General features: G+C 47.1%; 1 protein-coding gene across 33 annotated transcripts in view; it reads left to right on the forward strand.

Annotated features, from left to right (window-relative positions):
* MEGF11 (multiple EGF like domains 11) overlaps positions 1 to 20,229 on the forward strand; it is a 289,113-nt gene that overhangs the window by 101,058 nt on the left and 167,826 nt on the right. For 27 of the 33 annotated variants that reach the window (XR_008311408.1, XR_008311409.1, XM_053272175.1 and 24 more), the window contains 2 exons: positions 6,631 to 6,723; positions 10,726 to 10,857. Coding sequence is in view for 30 of the 33 variants with exons in the window: in XM_053272175.1 (XP_053128150.1) it covers positions 6,631 to 6,723; positions 10,726 to 10,857 (225 nt within the window). In the remaining 3 variants the exon portion in view is untranslated. Of the gene's footprint in view, positions 1 to 6,630; positions 6,724 to 9,816; positions 10,252 to 10,725; positions 10,858 to 12,774; positions 12,854 to 20,229 lie in introns of those variants that run through there. The other 6 variants (XM_053272186.1, XM_053272187.1, XM_053272191.1 and 3 more) reach the window with 4 other exon arrangements.

Genomic DNA, 20,229 nt, shown 5'->3' on the forward strand with positions numbered 1-20,229 from the left:
AAAAGGAGAAAAGGAGAAAACACAATAGCTGCCTAAATCAAGATGACCTTTAGAAAGGTTTCTTTGTACTCTGTCAAAGCTGTGATACCATCTTTCCCACCTCCCTCTGTTGTGTCCCTCTTTAACCAGTCCCCTTGTTAACTTGCTCCCCACTGCCCCATATAATAGCCATGAACGTTGGGGAGGCTATCAAGGAGAATAACTTAAAAAAAAAAAAAGAAAATTCAGAGGGGCAAATGCTCCTGGACCTTGCTTTTGTTTCCCCCCTCCCTCCCCCCCCCGCCTCCTTTGACTGTCATGCAACTTTGAAATGAAAATGAATCAATCTGGCAACAAGGGGGGCTGAAAGTGCTTTTGGAGAAACCGATAAATAAAGCCTGTGACTGCAGAGTTGGCTCATTGGCCACAACCTAATTAAACTCCCAGCTGTTAATTGAGTCTTTTGGAGCTTGGTTGGTTTTAACGGTTGCAGAGAATTGAGCAGGATTGTTCTTGCGATTAAACTTTCAGAGTGTAAATGGGTGTTTCCACAAGCGAAATGGCCTTTTATTAACCAGAACTGGCCACAATGAGTCCTTGGCCTCAGGGCCATAAGGAGGTCTGCTGATCTCCAATAACTTTCTGGGCCCAGTCAGTGCAAAGAGCTGGTGAAGTGGCCTTTAAAACCCAAAGCTGCCTCAGCCCAGGGTGGCTGGAGATCCCTTTTGCACATATGTACTGCCTCAGGTCACCTGATGTCCATGCCATGGTTGCTGCCGGCATTCAGATGGAAATTAACGTCTTGTATCTGATCCAATTTGCTCTTCCAACACTACCACCTTCAGCTGTTGGTCTGTTTCCTTAAACATTTCCACCCACAGAAAGTCTGTGTACACACAACTGCATTTGTTTGCATTCAGTGTCTGAGATTTGTTTACTGTGTTTTATATGCCCCCTCTCTGCCTTGGCAAACATAGGAAGCTGTCTTATACTGACTCCGACCATTGGTCCATCTAGTTCAGTGTTGTCTACCCTCTCTGGCAGTGGCTTCTCCAAGGTTACAGGCAGGAGTCTTTCCTGGCCCTACTTGTGATGCTGCCAGGGAGGGAACCTGGGACCTTCTGCAAACAAGCATGCACATGCTCTCCCCAGAGCGGCCTCATCCCCTATGGGGAATACCTCACAGTGCTCACAGGTGGTCTCCCATCCAAATGCAAACCAAGGCAGGCCCTGCTTAGCAAAGGGGACAATTCATGCTTACTACCACAAGACCAGCTCTCTGCCCTACCTCAGTTTCCATATTTAACAATATTAAAACAGCAACCGTTTCATAATATAAACCAGGGATTCTCAACGTTGGGTCCCCAGATGTTATTGGACTTCAACTCCCATAATTCCCAACTAAAGGCCACTGGGGCTGGGGGTTATGGGAGTTGAAGTCCAATAACATCTGGGGACCCAACGTTGAGAATCTTTGATATAAACCATCTGCTCAGAAGTCCCTTTTAAAAGCTATATAAGGACTTCATTCTTGGGCCATGGTCACAGGTGGGAGGAAGTGATATTTGCAAGAGATTTTTTAAATGAACCTAGGGAGCTGCCTTATATTGAGTCAGACCCTTAGTCCATCTAGCTCAGTACTGACTAGATCAGGGCTGCTCAACTCCAGCCCTCCTGTAGATGTTGGCCTACAACTGCCATAATCCCTGGCTATTGGCCACTGTGGCTGGGAATTATGGGAGTTGTAGTCCAAAAATAGCTGGGAGGCCGAAGTTGAGCAGGCCTGGTCTTGACTGACTGGCAGCGGTCTCTCCAAGGTTGCAGGCAGGAATCTCTCTCAGCCCCATCTTGCAGATGCTGCCAAGGACGGAACTGGGACCCTTCTGCAAGCAAGCAGGCAGGCAGGTCTGCTCTTCCCAGAGCGGCCACACCCCCTAAGGGGAATATCTTACAGCAGGCAGTGCTGCTCACATGCACTCACACATCCAAATGCAAACCAGGGTGGGCCCTGCTTAGCAAAAGGGACAATTCATGCTTGCTTCTGCAAGGCTGGTTTTTTCCTCTAGTCGTAGTTGGTGCAAAGGTTCTGCTGGGCTAGGTCTCAAGATTGGAGAGCTCCAGGCATCATATTCCAGAGAGAGGTCTTTTGCTGATGGATGCTTTATGGCTCATTTGATAATAGCCCACTTTCCTTTGGCACGGCCCCACTTCATTCCACTTATCGCTGTTTAAATCAAGTGAGCTCCACACTGCTAAACAGCCTCGTGTGGTGTTCCGGAGATGCATTACCGTCACAAGAACCCATCAGCACCTACTTGTGAACCAAACCAGGGATACATGTTTGTAAAAATAGTTTCCCCTACACTTGCTAACAGCAGCCCACTCCAGGTGAAGGGTTCCATATGGTTCTTTCTATACTTGGTAAGCGTACATACCTCTCCATCTGGAACATCGCTCTGTGCATTAGCTAAAGGGTTGCCATATGTTAAGCCTATCTGGTTTTTCAAAAATTATGCCTGCGTGAGAGAGCGGGGTGGGTAGAAGGTAGACAGGGGTCTACTAGTAGATCTCTGGGCGATTTGCAGTAAATCAGGAAGGGGTTGTGCTTCCCAGATGTTTAGCAATAGCAACAGGAACTAGGCTTTCTGAATTAGGCTGCTGAAATGAGGAAAGCTTGGGGAAAAACCTGAGATGGATCTGTGTGTGAAAGGACTGTGAGCTCAGTTCTGGTCCAGAGAACAAAGTTCTCAAGGATGAGCTTGGAAGCTTCATTCTAAGATATGTCTGTCCCTTGAGGCACTGTATTACGGTTTGGTGGGCCTCCAGGTTCTTGTATATACAAAACAAAAAAAAACTCATGCACGGACAGACTCCTGAAGCCTATCTATACCTGAGATTGACGATACATGTTATTGATTTTTCTTACCCAAATTTATCTAATGCAAAAGTATAGGGTGGTGGGGAGACCTGGCTTGGCAGTGGTACATGGGAAAGGGACCTCGGTGTCTTAGTAGATAACAAGTTGAACATGAGCCAGAAGTGTGCCGCAGCTGCTAACAAGGCAAATGCAGTCTTAGGCTTCATTAAGAGAAGCCTACTGTCCATGATCATGACAAGTAATTGTTCAACTCCATTCTGTTCTGGAGAATGCATACTTTTATAAACCTTTAGCTTGTCCCCCAGTAGTCATCTCTTTTCCAAACCAAAAAGCCCCAGCTGGAAAAGATGAGGGGAAGTGGTTTCTCCAGAAATAATAATGTTGGCGGATTGGGAGGGGCAGCAAGGGTGGAGGGAACATTGAGAACCCAGACGCCTGGGTCACGTGGTCTGCTGATTCAGCAGGTGTGTTAACTTCATGAACCAGCTGAAGATGGTTTGCGATTCATTGCTAAGTGTGCTAATGGCGGTTTGGAACTGCGTGGCTGTAAGTTGGAAATCCGCTATTGGCGGAAGTTAAATGCTGAGAATAATACAGAGAAATATGATGGTATTAACATTATCGATTTAGCAGGATTGATTGAATCCCGGCTGGCTTTTGCTTCAACTCAAGAGAGAGACGGAAAGTTTGCTTTCAGCCAGAATGGCATCAGAAAGCTTCTTTTTCAAAGTGTGAGCTCTCCATGGGAGCCTTGCCTACACTGAAAGTTGCCACTGGTTTGCATATTTCTTTAATAGGGATGTTTCTATGCACACAGGGTGGGGGCAGGTAGTGGGTGGATTTCTTTTTATACTCATGGAAGAATATGTCTGTTTTCTGTTTCTCATTTTGTCCTCTTGTGGTTTGGACTGTGGATCCTTGGAGATTGTGACTGACAGCCAGACTAAATTACTCATGCATAATCCCATTGAAATTCAACCCACTGACTTCAATGGGACTACTCATGAGTAATTCAACCTGGATGTCAGCCAGTGAGTCTGGCAGCCCAGTCCTGTAGGTCAGTACTTCATTGGTAAAATAAGGAAGAGCTGACATCTCGCCCTGCAGGGCCTGCCAAGTTAGCTGGAGAGGTGGACTGCTGCTAGTGGTGATGGAAACCTGTGCAGATGACCTTTGTTAGAGCTGCATGTGATTCCAAGGCTTAGTTCTGACATTATAAGTGGCATCTTGGGCTCTGGCTCAAATTCAGCCTCACTCTGGTACCTTTGAGGAATGGCTGATGTACCAATATTTATTGCTTGTGAAAATAGCGTTGGTTCTTCTATATCAGGAAGGTCAGATGCTGCCCCTGCAACTAACTCACCTGATGGTTTTAGGCAAGCTGCCATTCCCTCAAGCTTAGCCCTTAGTGATGTGGACATCTTTATATGATCTACCTTGCAGGGCTGTTGTAAGGTTTACCAAGAATGTACACAAACTACTTCCCTTGTGAAGTGCAATATAAATGCTGTGCTGGTCATTGTCCTCATAATGAATAACAATCCATAATCCTCATTATGATTCTACTGTGGCTCTCTTCTTCCTGCTTAGTCTCTCCCATGATCTTGCAGGAAGCCTTTCCCCCTAAGGAATTGTTTTTGTCATCTTTGGAGTTGAAAATTAAAGACCAGGGTTCAAAGGGGTCAGGAATTAAGCTGTGGGTTTGGATTCAGTCTATAGGTCTGTTTCAGAGTGACGTGAGAATATGAACCATGGTGGAAGTGGTGACAGCAGTTATCCAAGAGAAAGAGTGATAGGCATCAGGTGACTCTGTTGTGAGTCCCCTTCTGTTGGCTCTCCTTCCCCCCTTTCTTTTTTGATTCTGCGCTAAGAAATGGTTGCTGCATGACCTTGAAAGCCGCCCAATATCTCATGCTAAACGCATCTGCTACCAAGTTGGCATTTTTGGCAGGGCTTTGATGTAGGTCATTTTATTACCAGGCTGAATCCAAGCTCCATACTGATCTTCTACTCATGCCAAGAATGCTAATAATAAACTAATCAATGAGGTGCTGGATTGTTCAAGAGAAATGTTTGCCGGGTGGGGTGAGCGGAGGCAGGGACTGCAGAGGCCGCGCACGGAGGCCCAGCGGCTGAGACGTGAGTCCTGCTACCCTGAGCAATGCTGCATTACCTCTGCTCACTGGTGGGAGAGAGTTTTCTTTACTCCGGGGATCTTTGGCTGTGGGTGGAAGAGGGCAGTGACCAGGAGCACAGGCTCGTCTTTGTTTTTGCTTGACCTTCCGGTGCAAGTAATTTTTATGGTTTCATTAACTGGCGAGATCGTTTGCAAAAAGTACATTAGGAAGAGTGCCGTGGGGACCGCTGTCTCCTATTATGTGGAATACTAATAGAATGAAAAATTAATTAAACGCTAAAGATTATGGCAGGACAAGCTTCCCCCCCCTTCCCCCCTCCCTCTTTTTACTTCGTGGGACAGTTCTAGAAATTTATGCTTGCAACAGTTCTGTTTCTAAACGAAATCCTGGACTTGCCTCTCTTTGGGCAGGGTTGATCTGATTTATTGAACCCAAAGATGCCACATTGGCTGAGTTCAGACAGTTCTCCAAACCACTGTGTTGGTGTGCTTCTTTCTCCTCCTCTCACATTCAGGCCTTAATTAATTGCTTCTTTGTTTAATCAAACCATAGTGTGTCATTATCATGTCTGAACCAGCAAACTGTGGCTTGAGCAAAACAGGATTACAAACTGTTATGGTTTGCAGGATCATCTGAATGCAACCGTAGTGTGCAATCAGTAACAAAAATCTCCTCTCTCTTTTTAAAATGTGTAAAATGTTTTACAGTCTTGAATTTATTTACCATCAGCACTCTGTGAAGCAAGTCAGTAGTAGTTCCATTTTTACAGATGGGGAAAACTCGGGCTGAGCAGTGGTGATTTGCCCAAGGTCGTTGTATAAAATCTTGGCTTAACAGAATTCTGAATTGTGATCCTACTTATTCTTGATTCAAGCCCAACACTGAGTATATACTAGGCCTATTTCCCCTTTTTATTTTCAGGATTTCAGCTTCCCTGCATGAACGGTTGTAAGGATTATTGAGATAATGTGACAGCCTCCATACACTCAGGAAAAGCGCTATATAAATTCTCAGTAGGGGCATTTTGCTGCTAACGGTTCCATCAGCTACTGCACTGAAAACGTGGCCATTAAATCCAGCTGTAGAATAACATTGTATATTTTTTCCTCCCTTTCATCCCCATGAATCTGCATAGCTCCTCCATTGGGCGGGGGTCAGGAATTACAGAGGAACAAATTAACTTGTCATCTCTTGATGACATAGCGCAGTGGTAGAACATTTGCTTTGCATGGGTAAGGTCCCAGGTTCAATCCCTGGCAGCATCTCCAGGTAGAGCTGGGAGGGACTCCTGCCTGAAACCTGGGAGAGCTGCTGCCAGTCAGTGTAGACAGTATTGAGCTAGATGGAGCAAGGGTCTGATTTGGTAGAAAGCAGATTCGTGTTCCTGGCATTTAGTGGTGTTAAGGGAACTATTTTATTTCTGTCTGTCTAGGCTATACGTTTCCTTTTGTCACGTTTTGCTTATACATTTGGGTGTTTGAAATATTGTGAATCGTAACCGCCTTGGGGATGCAAACGGATAAAATCTGCATTGATAATACAAAACACACAAGTAATGTTTATATCTTTTGCTTTCTGTTAACCACTGCAATGTAAACAAACATACAAAAATTAATCTCTGTGTTTCCCCCTCAGCCCTCTGCACAGAAGAATGTGTCCACGGGAGGTGTGTTTCTCCTGATACTTGTCACTGCGAACCTGGATGGGGAGGTCCAGACTGTTCCAGTGGTGAGTAGAAAAGGAGCGAAGCAGCACTGAAGTGACATAACAATGATATATACGGTGGTTGTAAAAACCAGGATACGCTGCATGCAATGTTGAAGCAATATCTGGTCGTGGCCAAACTTGGAAGCCATGGACACCAACCCCTGTTGTGGGGGGGCGGGGAGGGAGGGGAGTGGGGGGAGGAGGTTCTGGATATGGTGCAAGCAGACCAGTGTCCAAAGGGTCAGAGGCAGGTGATGTGGCTGAAGGTATGCTGGGGGTCGGGTTCCAGAACAGACAGGCAGGAAGTTGGCAAGAAACAAGGAGCCTTTTGGGGCCACTACTGCCAGTGACAAGTTGCTCAGACGAAGGCTAACTTGGAGGTCAAGGCTTTATAGGGGGTGGATCTGCAACCTTGAGGGCACTCTTGACCCACAGTTTGGCCTGGGGGAATGTTGAGGAACCGGGATGTTGGTGGTGCGGGTGGGAAGGCACTGAAGTTTGGTTGCTGGAGGCCTTGGCTTGATGCATGCATGGTACCCCTCCCCACTTGGTGCCTTAAACATCTCGTTTGTTCTTCTGACTTGGATCTCTGTAGAAGTCCCAAGTGGATTGTGCCCTACGACAAATTTCTCGGTTAAGACACTGCATAACTACTTTGAGATAAGCATAATACTGAAAAAGCAAGAACTCTCCCCTGCCCTTTTATGCTTAGGTATTTCTACCAAAAGAAAACCATAGGGCTCTGTGGGCTCCAGGAGTTGAAACTGACTTGACAGCATACTTTTACCTTTATTTTTCTGCACAATCACTCTTTCTTTTAGCATCATAAATGCATTATATGTAGTTTTCTGCATACAGTCCAAGCATCTTTTGATGCTGAACTTCTGGTATGTGCATCTGTGAATGTGTATATGTGTGTTGGGGTGGGCGCAGAATACTGCATTTCCCCATGAATTAGATACTTTCTACATGGGGAGAAAATCTCACACACACACACACACACACACACACACACACACACACACCATAGAAAACCTGTTGCTGCTGTGATTGCTGAACAGAATGCAATGATGCAAGTGTTATAGTGCCAATTGGCTAACATCTATGCCACTTAACAAGCCATGCAGAACTTATGATTTTGTTACTTAATACGTTGTTAGTACTTTGGATATTGCTTGCTATAGAAAAGCTTGATTAAATTTGAGGCCCTGAGTACTGTTTGTGATTAGTGCTGATCTAAAATGTCCTCATGCTTTCATATACATTTAAAAACAACAACAAGAAAGACTGCATCTATGAAAGAGAACAAGGTCCTAAGAACTTTCTCTTCTTTGCGGGGAACAAATGGGTAGAAAATACACAAAGGCTCTCTCTACTGCAGAGTTAATTTTGGTTATTTTGAAGATGTTCATCTCATGACCTGGTTTCGGGTATTGCCCTCCGTCGTCAGGGGAAAATCGGGAGTCGTTGATACTGGTGAGATCGCTGCTGGCCACTCTGTGTGTTTCTTATTGGAAGGATACTTTTTTTGTGCTCCAGGGTTCAAACTCCTTCCTGTCAGAGAAGACCTAATTTGTCTGATCTTTTGTTAATTTGTAAATTGGCACATTTGCTGGCACGATGAGCTTGTGCTAGAACAAAATGTCTAGCGTCGCCTCCAAAGTAAACATTGGATCATTATGCAATGCAAGAGGATGTATTTATTACTGACTTAATGGAAATAAGCTTGTTAACTCTGTTAAAACAGATGAGTGAATTCAGCTCTGTCCAAAGAAGATACTGCAATTAATTTACTGTGTGGTCACAGGATTCTTCCTATTCCTAGTGTTGGTTGGAAATTTTGACAGGTGTCCATACAAAGGATGAGGATAATGGAATGATAGGGAAGGGGAGGGGTGGGATAAGGGAGCCTGTTCATGGGACGGGTGGGTCATTTGGGGAGCAGAGCTGTTCACTTGGTAGTGAGCATGAATTGTTCCATTTCTAAGCAGGGTCTGCCTCGGTTTGCATTTGGATAGGAGACTACCTGTGAACATTTAAGCCATTCCCCTTGGGGGATGGGTCCATAGCCCATTGGTAGAGCATCTGTGTGCATGCAGAGGGTTCCCAGGTTCTCTCCCTGGCAGCATCCCCAAGTAGGGTTGGGAGAAACTGTGAAGACTGGATGTAAGTCCTGGAATTCAAAGATGGGGTGCAAACTCCTAGAATGGAGTTGGTGTCCTGCTTTCCCAGAGAACATTGGTAAAGTAATTCTATCGTGGTACTTCACAGGTGTATGTGTGTGGACTTGGGAATCCATACAACATGTAAGAGCCCCCACTGTGGTAGGTGGAATGGTCTGAGTCAATCTGTGTGGCAGCGAGATGGCGGGGTACCATGAGGCACATTTGGGAAGCCATAGTTAGTGAGGTCAGGCGTCTGTACAGAATGTGCCAGATGAAAGTCTGGCAAAGAACCCAAGGTCTGATAAAATATGGAGGGAGAAGGATATTGTGAAGGAGGCGAGCCAGGAGCATTTTCAAACAGCTTGTTATCTCTGAGTTCAAATTGTTAATTTTTCCAGACAATTTAGATCTCTTGTGCCTTCTGTTTGACTCCGTTGTTTAGCCTCCATCCCTGAGAAGCTCAGTTCAGGCACAGGTATATGCTCAGTATCCTCTGTCATGAAGACAGATGCAAAGAACTTGTTTAGCTTCTCTGCAATATCCATAGTCTCCTTAATAATCCCTTCCCCCCCCTTGTCATCTGACCAACCGCCTCCCTGGCAGGTTTCCTGCTTCTGATGTATTTAAAGAAGTTTTTGTTATTCCCCTTGATGATAATTTTAGCTAAATGTTCCTCAAACTCTGTTTTTGCCTCCCTTGTTGTCTCTTTGCATTTCTTTTGTCAGAGTTTGTGTTCCTTTCTTTTCCTTTCATTTGTGCAGGCCTTCCAATTTCTGAAGGAAGTCTTTATAGCTTCCTTGACTTTACCTGTTAGCCATGCTGGCATCTTCCTAGTCTTGGTGGTACCTTTCCTCCTTTTGGTATATGTTCTAACTGGGCTTCTGTTGTTGTGGTTTTAAATAAACTCCATGCATTCTGGAGCAAAGTGACTCTTGATCTTCCCTTTCAGTTTTCTTTTCACCAAACTCCTCATTTTAGAGATGTTTCTGCTTCTGAAGTTCAAAGTGTCTGTGTTAGACTTGCTTGGCGATTCTCTCCTTGCATACATGCTGAATTTGATCACACCCTGGTCACTGTTGGAATGAGTAGGAATGACCTTCAACCCAGGAGGGTTGGATCAAATGGACCTTCAACCATCTAGGATTGTCGACCAATTCTCCAGGATTTTGGCAAAGCAAAATCTGTCCCAACCCTATTGCCAAAAATCTCTTTTACGGAGGCTGGAACCTTCTGCTTGAGGAGCAGATACCCTGCCAGGGAGTTACCGCCCTTCCTCCCCATGCCTATGAACTCTCTGGAGCCAAGGAGTGGTGTCTGCAGCTGCCAAAGGGTGTTAAATGACCTTGTTCTAAGACAGAGGATCTTTCCCACAGGAAGCAGACTGGTAAGAGTGACAAAGACTTGAGCAGTTGTTATTATCAGAAACATTTTTTAAAAGCCCTTGGTAAAAAATGAAATAAAACTATGAAATAAAACCCCAGGCAAGGCATTATTCTGGAGTACCCTTTTAATTCATCTTCTCCCCCTTTTAAAAAAAGACATAGACTCAGTATAGTCTAATGTGGTCACTTCTATAATGTGTGTGTGGATTTAGAGGTGTTATAATGGGTAGCTGGCAGGGGAAAAAAGTTCCAAATTGTGGAAGCCTCCCATGATGGAACCTCCATGTCCTGAGGCAGTATATCTCTGAATACCTGTTGTAGGGGGATGCTCAAAGGAGGCAGGTTGTTGCATTTACGCCCTACGGGTGGGGGGCTTCCCAGAGGAGGCATTTGGTGGCCGCTGTGGGGACCTAGAAGGCTGCTGGAGTAAATGCACTTTCGTCCTGATTCAGCAGGACTTGTTTTATGTTTTTAAGGACGCGTAGAAGATGGAAGTTCAACTGTTGGACGAAAGATATCCTTACCTCTCTGCAAACATTCACTGGGGGAAGGGGAGCAAATTCTGATGACATCAACCCCTTCCCCCCCAAAGCGTTCCTTGTCTGCAGGTATAGAACATTCTTTGCGCTCTGGGCCTAGATGACGCAGAGAATGCAGTGCCCATGTGCAGGCTCCTGTGCAGATGTCACATAGTCTGCCTCCTGTCATGCCAGACCCTTGCTCCTTCTAGCTCAGTATTGTTTACACTGACTGGCTGCAGCTCTCCAGGGTTTCAGACAGAGAAGGGTCTTTCCCAGCTTTACCTGGACGTATGAAATGACTTGACTAGCCAGCCAGAGATTGCCAGTTCGAATCCCCGCTGTTATGTTTCCCAGACTATGGGAAACACCTGTATCGGGCAGCAGCGATCTAGGAAGATGCTGAAAGGCATCATCTCAGACTGCGCGGGAGGAGGCCATGGTCAACCCCCCCAGTATTCTACCAAAAGAAAACCACAGAGAGGCTCTGTGGTTGCCAGGAGTTGACATCGACTCAACGGCCACACTCTTACCAAGGACTGAAACCATGACCTTCTGCAAGCGAAGCAGGAGTTTCCCCCCTGAGTGAAGGTCTGTCCCCAAAACTATGCACAAAAGTCCTGTGTAGGTTGTGTGTTCAGTTTTGCGGGAAGGGCTGTCACTCAGGGGAAGAGGTGAATGAGGCTTGCTACTGCACGTGTGATGCTCCCACATGTAAAGAAAAGTAACACTGAATATCTGCCCAGGGTTGTGGAACCCCCCCCTCCTCTCCTCTCTCCCTCTTAAAGGGGCATATTCTAGCTTTTAAAAGTAATTAGGGATATTAAAGCACTGACAATGATGTAGATAGAAACATTATTCATGATTTTTATTTCCGCACCGGGCAGGGATCCAGGATATTTCATTTTGTGCATGTTTTGGGGGCTGTAGGGAGAAGAATGTTAGCCAGCTCCTAAATTAACGGTTCCCTGGTAGGCCTTTACAAGAGATACCTCGGGATTAGCCTTGAAATCTCCGCTTACACTATATTAAATGGAATTACCGCGTTTGTTAGTCTTGGAGCTGCCGTTGTCTTTGTGCTCCCCTGGTCATAGCTGAGGCAGCAATGTCTGGTGAGCCGAGGATGTGATCCTAGAAGCGGCTCATGCTGTTGAGGGCCAACGTGGCTTTGGTCTGTCAGCCCGGCTCTGTGCATGGAGAAGCTTGCGGGAGAGGCTTGCTTGTCTGAGCAGTGCAGCGTAGGGAGAGGATCTCAGGTGAAAGTGCAGTGGCCACCACTCTCAAAAGGGCTTCTTGCTTTCAGGTGAGCTGGGGAGACCAGGCCCCTATGACACTGATGGCTAGGTAGCAAAGCCAAAGTGATTCATAGTCAGCAACAGAGCAGCAAATCTGTATGCTGATTGCTCAGATACACAAGCAAGCTTGACTCAGAAGCCTGTATGGGATTTCCAACCTTCCAGGAGTGGTGTGGAGACTCGGCATCCTTCTTCAGAAGACTCTTGAAAGCATCCCTAGAGAGTTTTATTACTTCACTGAGTTCATTGGAGCCTCCCAGTTTCTCCCCTTTATTTCTCACCTCCACAACAACCCTACAAGGTAGGTAGGGCTGCCAATTCCCCAGGATGGGCCTGGAGTCACCTGGAATTGACATTGATCTGCAGGTGGCTATTGAAAACAAGCCTGGAGATTTTAATGGCTTTGACACTATAGAAAATGTTTCAATCAGAACTGGCACCTCTAAGCCAACAGAAGGGTAATATGAATCCAGGTCACGGGAAGATGGCAGATTCATTCCCAGATTCCAGGTGTCGCTTGTCGTGCCAGGATAAGAAAAGCTGCACTGACCGAAATGTCTCTTTCTGTGCAACTATTAAACATCCAGAAGAAGCACTTTCCTCTTTTGCAGGAGTGTTTCTCTCTGTTCTTCTCCCTGCGCCTCTCTGCTGGCCCTCTGCTTGCCGGAGAAAGTTTGAGAGGGGGAATGTGAATGCGTATGTCTTCTCTCAGGTGCACAGAACTGAAGCAACAGCAGAAGAAACCCTGCAAGTGAGAGGAGACCCTTCCAGTCTCTGGAGCCCCACTACGCGTGAGTGAGCGCAGAGAGGTGGGCATTTCCCCCCACTCAGCAGATATTTGAATGAGAAAAGAAACAGCAGGAGTTTTCCTTTTCCAAAGCCCCATGCAGTTGAGGCAAGACTCCGCCTCTCTTCCAAGCTGCCTGCCTGCCGGAAAGCTTTGGAGAGAAGCAGAGTTGTCTTTCACAGGCCCCGTAGAGATTCCTGCTGTTTCTTATCTTCTCCATACCACAGCGCAAATGAAATAACCCACTTGTGTTTTTGATGGGGGAAGGGAAGAAGCGATTGTGGGGTGGGGGGAGAATTGGTGACGAGAACAAATAGAGCTTGACTAGAAAGCCAAGCTGACCTGGGTGGACCTTTGCATCAATGGATTGTGTATAAACTTTGCTGTTACAGTTGCCTCGAGTGAGAATCAATAGACTCCGAATGCAGTCGGCCAGGGGTTCCCAACCTTTGATACTCCAGCTGTTACTGGTCTACAACTCTCATCACACCAGCCACAATAAATTGTGGCTACTGCCGGAACCCCTGCAGTGAGCCAATACACCGTCCTCCAGGCACCTTTTTGGCTCTCCTCATTTTATTCTTGTTCTTGGTGCTTTCCTGTGTTTTCTCCTCTGGGTGCCAGAGGTGCACCTAGGTAATTTTGGAGCCTGGACCTAACGGCCTTTGGAGGCCCACCCCTCCCTTGCAAATTAAGCATCATCCTGCTCAGCTGGGCAACCACACCATTCAGGACAGACGAAAGAGGATTTGGGGGCCCCCTGGGTCTGTTCAGGCCCTGGACTTCGGCCAGGAAGTCCAGGGGTCAGAGCACCTTTGCTGGGTGCTCCTCTGATGCCACCCCCAGTTGATGCACAACCCACCGCTTGTTGAAGATCAGTGGTTGAAGTCGCCACCCACAAAACCCGAGGCCCTCCAGAGCCCTCCTGGCGACAGAGCAGAATTCCCATTCAAGAGTTCAACTGTTGTCAAGGTTAAAGTAACTTTAGAAGAGCATCTCACCAGTTACAGAAGGGAGCCTGTGCCATATTGGACTCGGCATGGGGCCTTACCTGCCTTTTACTGCACGCTGGCGTGCAGCTGTCCCTGCCTGCGGGCCTCACTTTGATTTTGCACCAGAAATCTGCAATATATTAAGGTTTCATTAGCATAACAATAAAAGGGAAGTAATGAGGTATTTACAAAAGTGACTGCTGAATAAAAAAGTGTTTGAGGCATTAATGATGTTTAAGGGGAATAGTTCGCAGCCAACACCCCCCCACCTTTCATTTATTTTTTTTAAAGATTGCTTGGAGGTCTTTCCCCCCCCCCCCCCGTTTTTGTCTATTCAGCTTGTGCTTTGGTGGTTCAGATGTGGAAGAGAAGCAGCAAATACTCTGTGTGAACTTTTGCTGCTCACCTGCTCAATTGTTTCAAAGCAATTAACTTCAAATTGCATGGCGGGTTGGCTGGGGGCTTCCTGTAGAGAGAGACTCTCTCTATTGGCCTTTGGGAATATTCCTGACTTTAAGTGGATGTTCTTGTGGTCATGAATGACGGCCATCCAGCCTGATCCCTTGTGCAGCAGGGCCGGTACATAAGCGTGTCATGAGAGCACTCTTCTTTTGCAAAACATCCTTTCGCAAACGTCCTCCAGACACTGGGGTAGCCCGAGGTATACAAACAGCTGCGTTGCCACCCTTGAAGTTGAGAAAATCCCATGGATGTGGGTGCAGGTCCCAGTCGTGGCCCAGAGGATGGGTCTGGCGGGAGAAAGCCTCTGCAGCAACTGCCCTGTCAGAGATGCTCGTGAGAGGAGAGTTCCAGGGGCCAGGAATGTCTCCATCCTTGCCACCTGAGTGAGCCCTGCCCCTTCTTCTGGCTCAGAGGACGACTCTGCCCCAGAATCCCCTGCGCTTCAGGAGGGCAGCCCTTTGCTAACACACTGTCACTGTGTTCAGGGGGGTAGCAGTAGGCTTCGCAGCTCTGGTGGACCCACTTGCCTGCAGAACAAGGCTTCTTTAAGCCCAGGCCGTGTTCCTCGGAGGGAGCAGAACTTGAGATCCTCACCTGAGTCAGGACCACTTAAGCTGTCTGTTGCCTCCAGACTGTTCCTTGTTAGAGCAAGACTCTAAGCTCTCTGGGGTCTGGTTTGCCTTGTATTCCGCCTGACTGGTAAACCGGTGAGCTGTCTGTTGTTCTGACCTAGCCTGGATTTGGGCTGCGGTTGGCCAGTACACCTCAAGCCTGGAACAGCTCCCAGGGTTGGACTTTTTAAAATCTGAAGGCAGTAAATGAAAACTGAAGTAGATTTTCCAGTTGGTTGCCCTGTTGTCATCTTGGGCTGGAAATCCAGTCTTTGTCCTGAGCTTTTTAATTTGTGGATTCTTAGCTTCTTGATGCTGTTGAAGGGGAGGAAAGTAGCCGAAAGGATCTTTCATCTGAGAGAGGAAGAGAGAGCAAGAAATTATAGTACCAGCCAGTGACAGCTTGGTCAGTAATCTGTACAGATAGTGTAGCTTTCATCAGACTTCTCGGGACAAACTGTCATTAGAACAAGAACCTATTTCATCTTTATCTCTGTCATGGAAAAAATAGCCAAGGTCATAACAGGAGGCTGGTGTAATGTCTCAGCAAGATCCCCTTTTAAGGGTTTCCCTGGAGCAGCGGGGAACTTGCACTCTCCACATATTGATGAATGAGGCACACAGCTGGGAAATGGTTTTGAGCTTGCACATGGTTGTTTCCTACACACACATGTCCTTTCCAGATAGGGAAGAAAGATAATAGGGCAGTTTGCATGGTCATAAACTGGGTGGGAGACGAGACCTACCCAGTTTCGAGAACTGGGCGTGCTCCCCTTTTGCAATTGTGTGCTAGATTTTAAAAAAGGTTGGAGGTAGGGACCAGTCCAGAGCCCATTCTAAGGGCCTCTGGACCAGTCCAGACCTGGGGCTGGTCCAGCACTGTGGAGGGTGGATCTTTAAGGCCAGCGGAGGGTGTACTTAGCCCTCCCGCCGCTACCCCCAGCGTTCCCCATTTGGTAAGCATTTGGGGTGGCAGGGTACCTTCCTGCCGCCCCTACCCCCATTCCTTGCATGCGCATGAGGCTTTTGAAACCATTTGGCGAGGAACGGAGGTAGGGGCAGCAGGAAGGTACCCTGCCGCCCCAAATGCTTACCAAATGGGGAACGTAGGGGCGGGGGAGTGGCGGGAGGGGTAAGTATACCCTCCCCGCCCTTAAAGATCCACCCTCCCCAGTGGCAGTGCCGGACCACGGAGGTGCGGTTCTGTGCACACCACTACTAGATAGGACAGTTTTCAGCCCTGCCTCCTTCAGAAGCTGGGGATGGAATGTGGGTTGGGCACACTCATCCTACCTAGCTGAGGCTTAGCAGACGGTCAGACTTGCCACCTCCGGCCTTGTTTTTAACTCACACACGATTGCAAAATGGGAGCATGCCCAGGTCCCAAAGCTGGGTAGGACTCGTCACCTACCCAGTTTATGATCATGGGAACTGCCCTGCTGTATGAAGCAACCCTCAGACACACATGAGCTGAAATCTGATCCCAAATGGAAGAAAATGTATGCATCCTCAAATTCTTTCATATGGAATGCATGTCCTTTTTGTAAATTGTGACTTGCGGTTACATTAAACCCCACCTCCTGTGAGCCATGACCAGTGTGGAAATGAAAGGCTGGGAACTCTGAACGGTTTTTTGTTTTGCTCTCTCTTGCTGCTGCTTTGGTAGATTCCTGGGTGGGGGTAATTTGGACCCACTTCTATTTGTATAGAATTAAGTCCTGATTCCTTGCACAGGAACCAGAAGCTATTGTTCATGGCAGCCTGTTTTCTACTGCAAAAAAAAGTCTTCATTTTCCAGTCCAGCATCCCCCTGGAAAACAGCACATGCTTTTAAGATATAAACAATTATGTAAAGGAGAAGGTGCGTGTGCATGGGTGGATGTACATGCACGCAGACAAAACCAGTCTGCCAGAAAACGGCTAGGTTTTACAAGTTTGATTCTGCTGTCTTGTTTTTCAACAATTAATTCTGCTTTTCACCTGGTCCAATCATGTCCGTTCACGAGTGAGCACCTTTTATTTCTGCTCTGTGAGAAGGGAAATACACAGAAATAAAGATGATTAGGTTTGTGGCATTTACGAGGCAGGCGGAGAGGCTAAAAGGAAAAGAGGCCAGTTTGGTGAGAGTCCTGGGGAATTTTAGGAGTGCCTTTCATTAACAGCAGATATTGCGTGAGGGCTAGTGTGGTGACATAAATTTATCCCAGAACTGAGGGGACCTGGGTTCAGAACCCTTGCTCAGCTTTGAGGCTTACTGGGTGATCTTGGGTCTCTCTCTCTCTCAGCCTAGACTCTTTCAGAGGGTTGTCGGGATGAAAATGGAATAATCCCACCGTGTATGCCACCTTGAGGTTATCAGTATCTTACAGTTATTTATTTCATTAATTGCATTTTAAAACCTGCAGGAAAAATGTGTCCATCAAAACTTCCCACTGATAGTGCCTAGTCTGTTGGCAACATAATTTTTCTCTCCCCCCCACACCCCCCGCGCAACCTTCCTGCAGCTTATTTAGCTCAAGATACTCAAGTGGCTACTTCCTGGCACTTGTGAGTTTTTGTCAAGAAACCAGGAGCAAGTTGGAAATAGATGGTTTGCTTCATGGCAGAGCTGTGTTGACTTGTCAGTTTCAATAAAATCTCACTTTTTGGCTTGAAGTTTAAGTAGGAAATGCTAAGTGAAACATGAAGGGGTGCAGATGAATGGTGGACTGTAGGGAGGGATGACTGCTCAGTGGTGCTGTACAAGGTCCCAGCTTCAATCCCTGGCAGCAGGAGGTTTTACAGACAGGGTCTGTCCCTCCCGCCACACACACACACACAAATCCACTCCAGATTGGAGTGTGCCAGTCCACATATTTGCTGGATTTAACCTGACCTCCCTGCAGGCTCTCAGGGACCAGGACAGAGAGGGCTTTGTTTTTCTCCAAAGGGAGGCTGTGAATTTTGGCTTAGCCCAAGTTATGTCTGGGATTTTAAAAAATCCTCTATTTCCAGCAGCTTTTGAAAAAAAACTCAGGGCCTTCTGCTTTCTCTGAAGGTGTTGATGGAGGTGCTGATGGCTATGCGAATGGTCCATCTAACCCCTCTCCCAAAGCAGATTCACTCATCGAGTATAGAGCCATGTGTGAAAAACCTCCAGACTCCTTTCTGCAACCCTGGGGTCCTGCTGCTAGTCAGTGTAGAGATGCTCCTTCGCTCGTTCCCCTCCTCCCTGAGCAAAGAGACACCTTTTAAAAGTGGCGATTCTCTTATATTGAGCAGGGGGAGAGCAACTGGCCGCATCCAGCCCCAGCACAGCATCCCTCCAGTGGCTGGCATCTGCCTTGTGTTTCTTTTTAGATTGTGAGCCCTTTGGGGACAGGGGACCAGCTTCTTTATATAGTATTTATTTTTCTATGTAAACCGCTTTGAGAATTTTGTTGAAGAGCTGTATATAAATATTCATCATCGTAGTAGTCGTCGATGGCCAAGGGGCTGACTCAGTAGAAGACCGCTTCCTGCGTTTATATGTCGAAGACTCTTGCATGATGCCTAACTGAGCTAAGCCTCTTGATGCTGGAATTACTTAACGCCTGGAAGAGAAGGTGCAAGTAGAAAACCAGATTGATTTCTTGTCTCCCCCTCCCCACTCCGCCCTGGCAGGCTCATCTCCCTTTTAAAATGTATTTTTAAAAACTCCACAAACTATCTCTGGCTGCCGCTGCCAAACTGCCTGTTAATCACACCGAGTCAAACAGATTGCGTTGGCACTTTGCTTCCCGCGGGTGTGGGCCCACGCGTGTTGGCGTGTGCCTCTACTAGGGTTTAGGGAAGTCCACATCAAACCAGACCATCAAGCCAGGAGTCGCTGCCCAGCCTGTGCCAGGAGCTGCAGCAGCTGGTCAGCAGGTGAGTGGCTTTTGCTGCCCCACCATTGCTGCTGGTGGTGGTGCTGTCCTCCTTCCTAGCGCATCAGCAATGCTCTGGCCCAGGCTGTGCCCGGGTTCATTGCTCATTGTGGCTGGGAGTGAAGGGAGCTGTAGTTGGACACCCCTGGCCTAGGTGATCTGTGGCGTAGCTGAATAGAATCCGCCTTTCGAAATATGGGGGTGTCCACTTTGGTGCCATCTGTGAGCCTTTTCCTACACAGCAGAAGGAGGGCTTCAGTGCGACCTCCTTGCCTTGCTCTCCCCCCTTGGCTTGTTGAGGCACAAGTCAAATAAATTATGCAAATATGGCTAGATTCGATTTGCATAATTTAGTTTGCAGAATTTGGATTTATTTTTCTATTCCCCCCCCCCCCTTGGTGGAGTACCCAGCTGTGCCTTGTTTTGGATTGCGATTTTTAAAAGGTTACAGTTGAAAGTGAATAGTTAATTGAAAAGGAGACATTTTGAAGTTCCTTTGCTGCTGATCATCCTTTCTCCTCTGCTTGCTAAATTTTACCTGCTGCAGGCCTCCTCATTCATCACCCAGCATTAGGTGTATCGAACAGATGGCTTCTTGGAAACACGAGGGCTGATGGGAGTCCTTTGGTGAGATTGGATCCTAATCTACATCTGGGCCTCTCAATTGAGCAGTTTTGTGGTGCTGTTTCCCAGTTCACCAAGGTTGTCACAAAGCCGTTTTCTTGTGACTTTGCTAGAGGGGTGTGTGTGTGTGTGTGTGTGTGTGGTGTTTTTGTGTCGCAATACTCCAGTTAGGTTGGGGAGAACAACGCACATGTGCGGCAAGGCTGTTGCATGGATTGCAGGATCTCCTCGTTGCTTGGTCCAGTGAGCAGCCCTGATCCGGAAGCTTTTATCAGAGTCAGGCAGAGCCACGTGATCTGCTCTGGACAATTACTGTGAAAAGGCTTCCTTGCTGGTTTGGTGGGCTTCCCTGCCATTTTCTGTAGCTAGAGCCATTGCAAGGCAAACTGAGAAGTCTATGCCCCTGTGCAACCCTTAGCATCTGTGATTGGTCAGCAACATGAAGTCCCTGGATTGGTCAACCAAGGTACAAATATCAGGAGGCGAGCCTTTTTTCCTTTGTCTAGTCAACAGAGCAGGACGTTCTGTCTGTTGTTGCTCTTTGGGGTCCTTAGGAAAATAAGAAGCTGTGAGTCAGACCACTGGTCCATCTAGCTCAGTACTGTCTCTATACTGACTGGCAGTGGCTCTCCAGCTCTTGAAAGAGAAGAGAGCTGGTCTTGTGGTAGCAAGCACGAATTGTCTCATTTGCTAAGCAGGGCCCACCTTGGTTGCATTTGAATGGGTACATGTGTGAGCACTCATTCCCCTTAGGGGATGGAGCTACTCTGGGAAGAGCACCTTCCTGCTTGTGTGCAGAACATT

This window comes from Hemicordylus capensis, chromosome 10 (genome assembly GCF_027244095.1).
Source record: "Hemicordylus capensis ecotype Gifberg chromosome 10, rHemCap1.1.pri, whole genome shotgun sequence".
NCBI lineage: Eukaryota > Metazoa > Chordata > Lepidosauria > Squamata > Cordylidae > Hemicordylus > Hemicordylus capensis.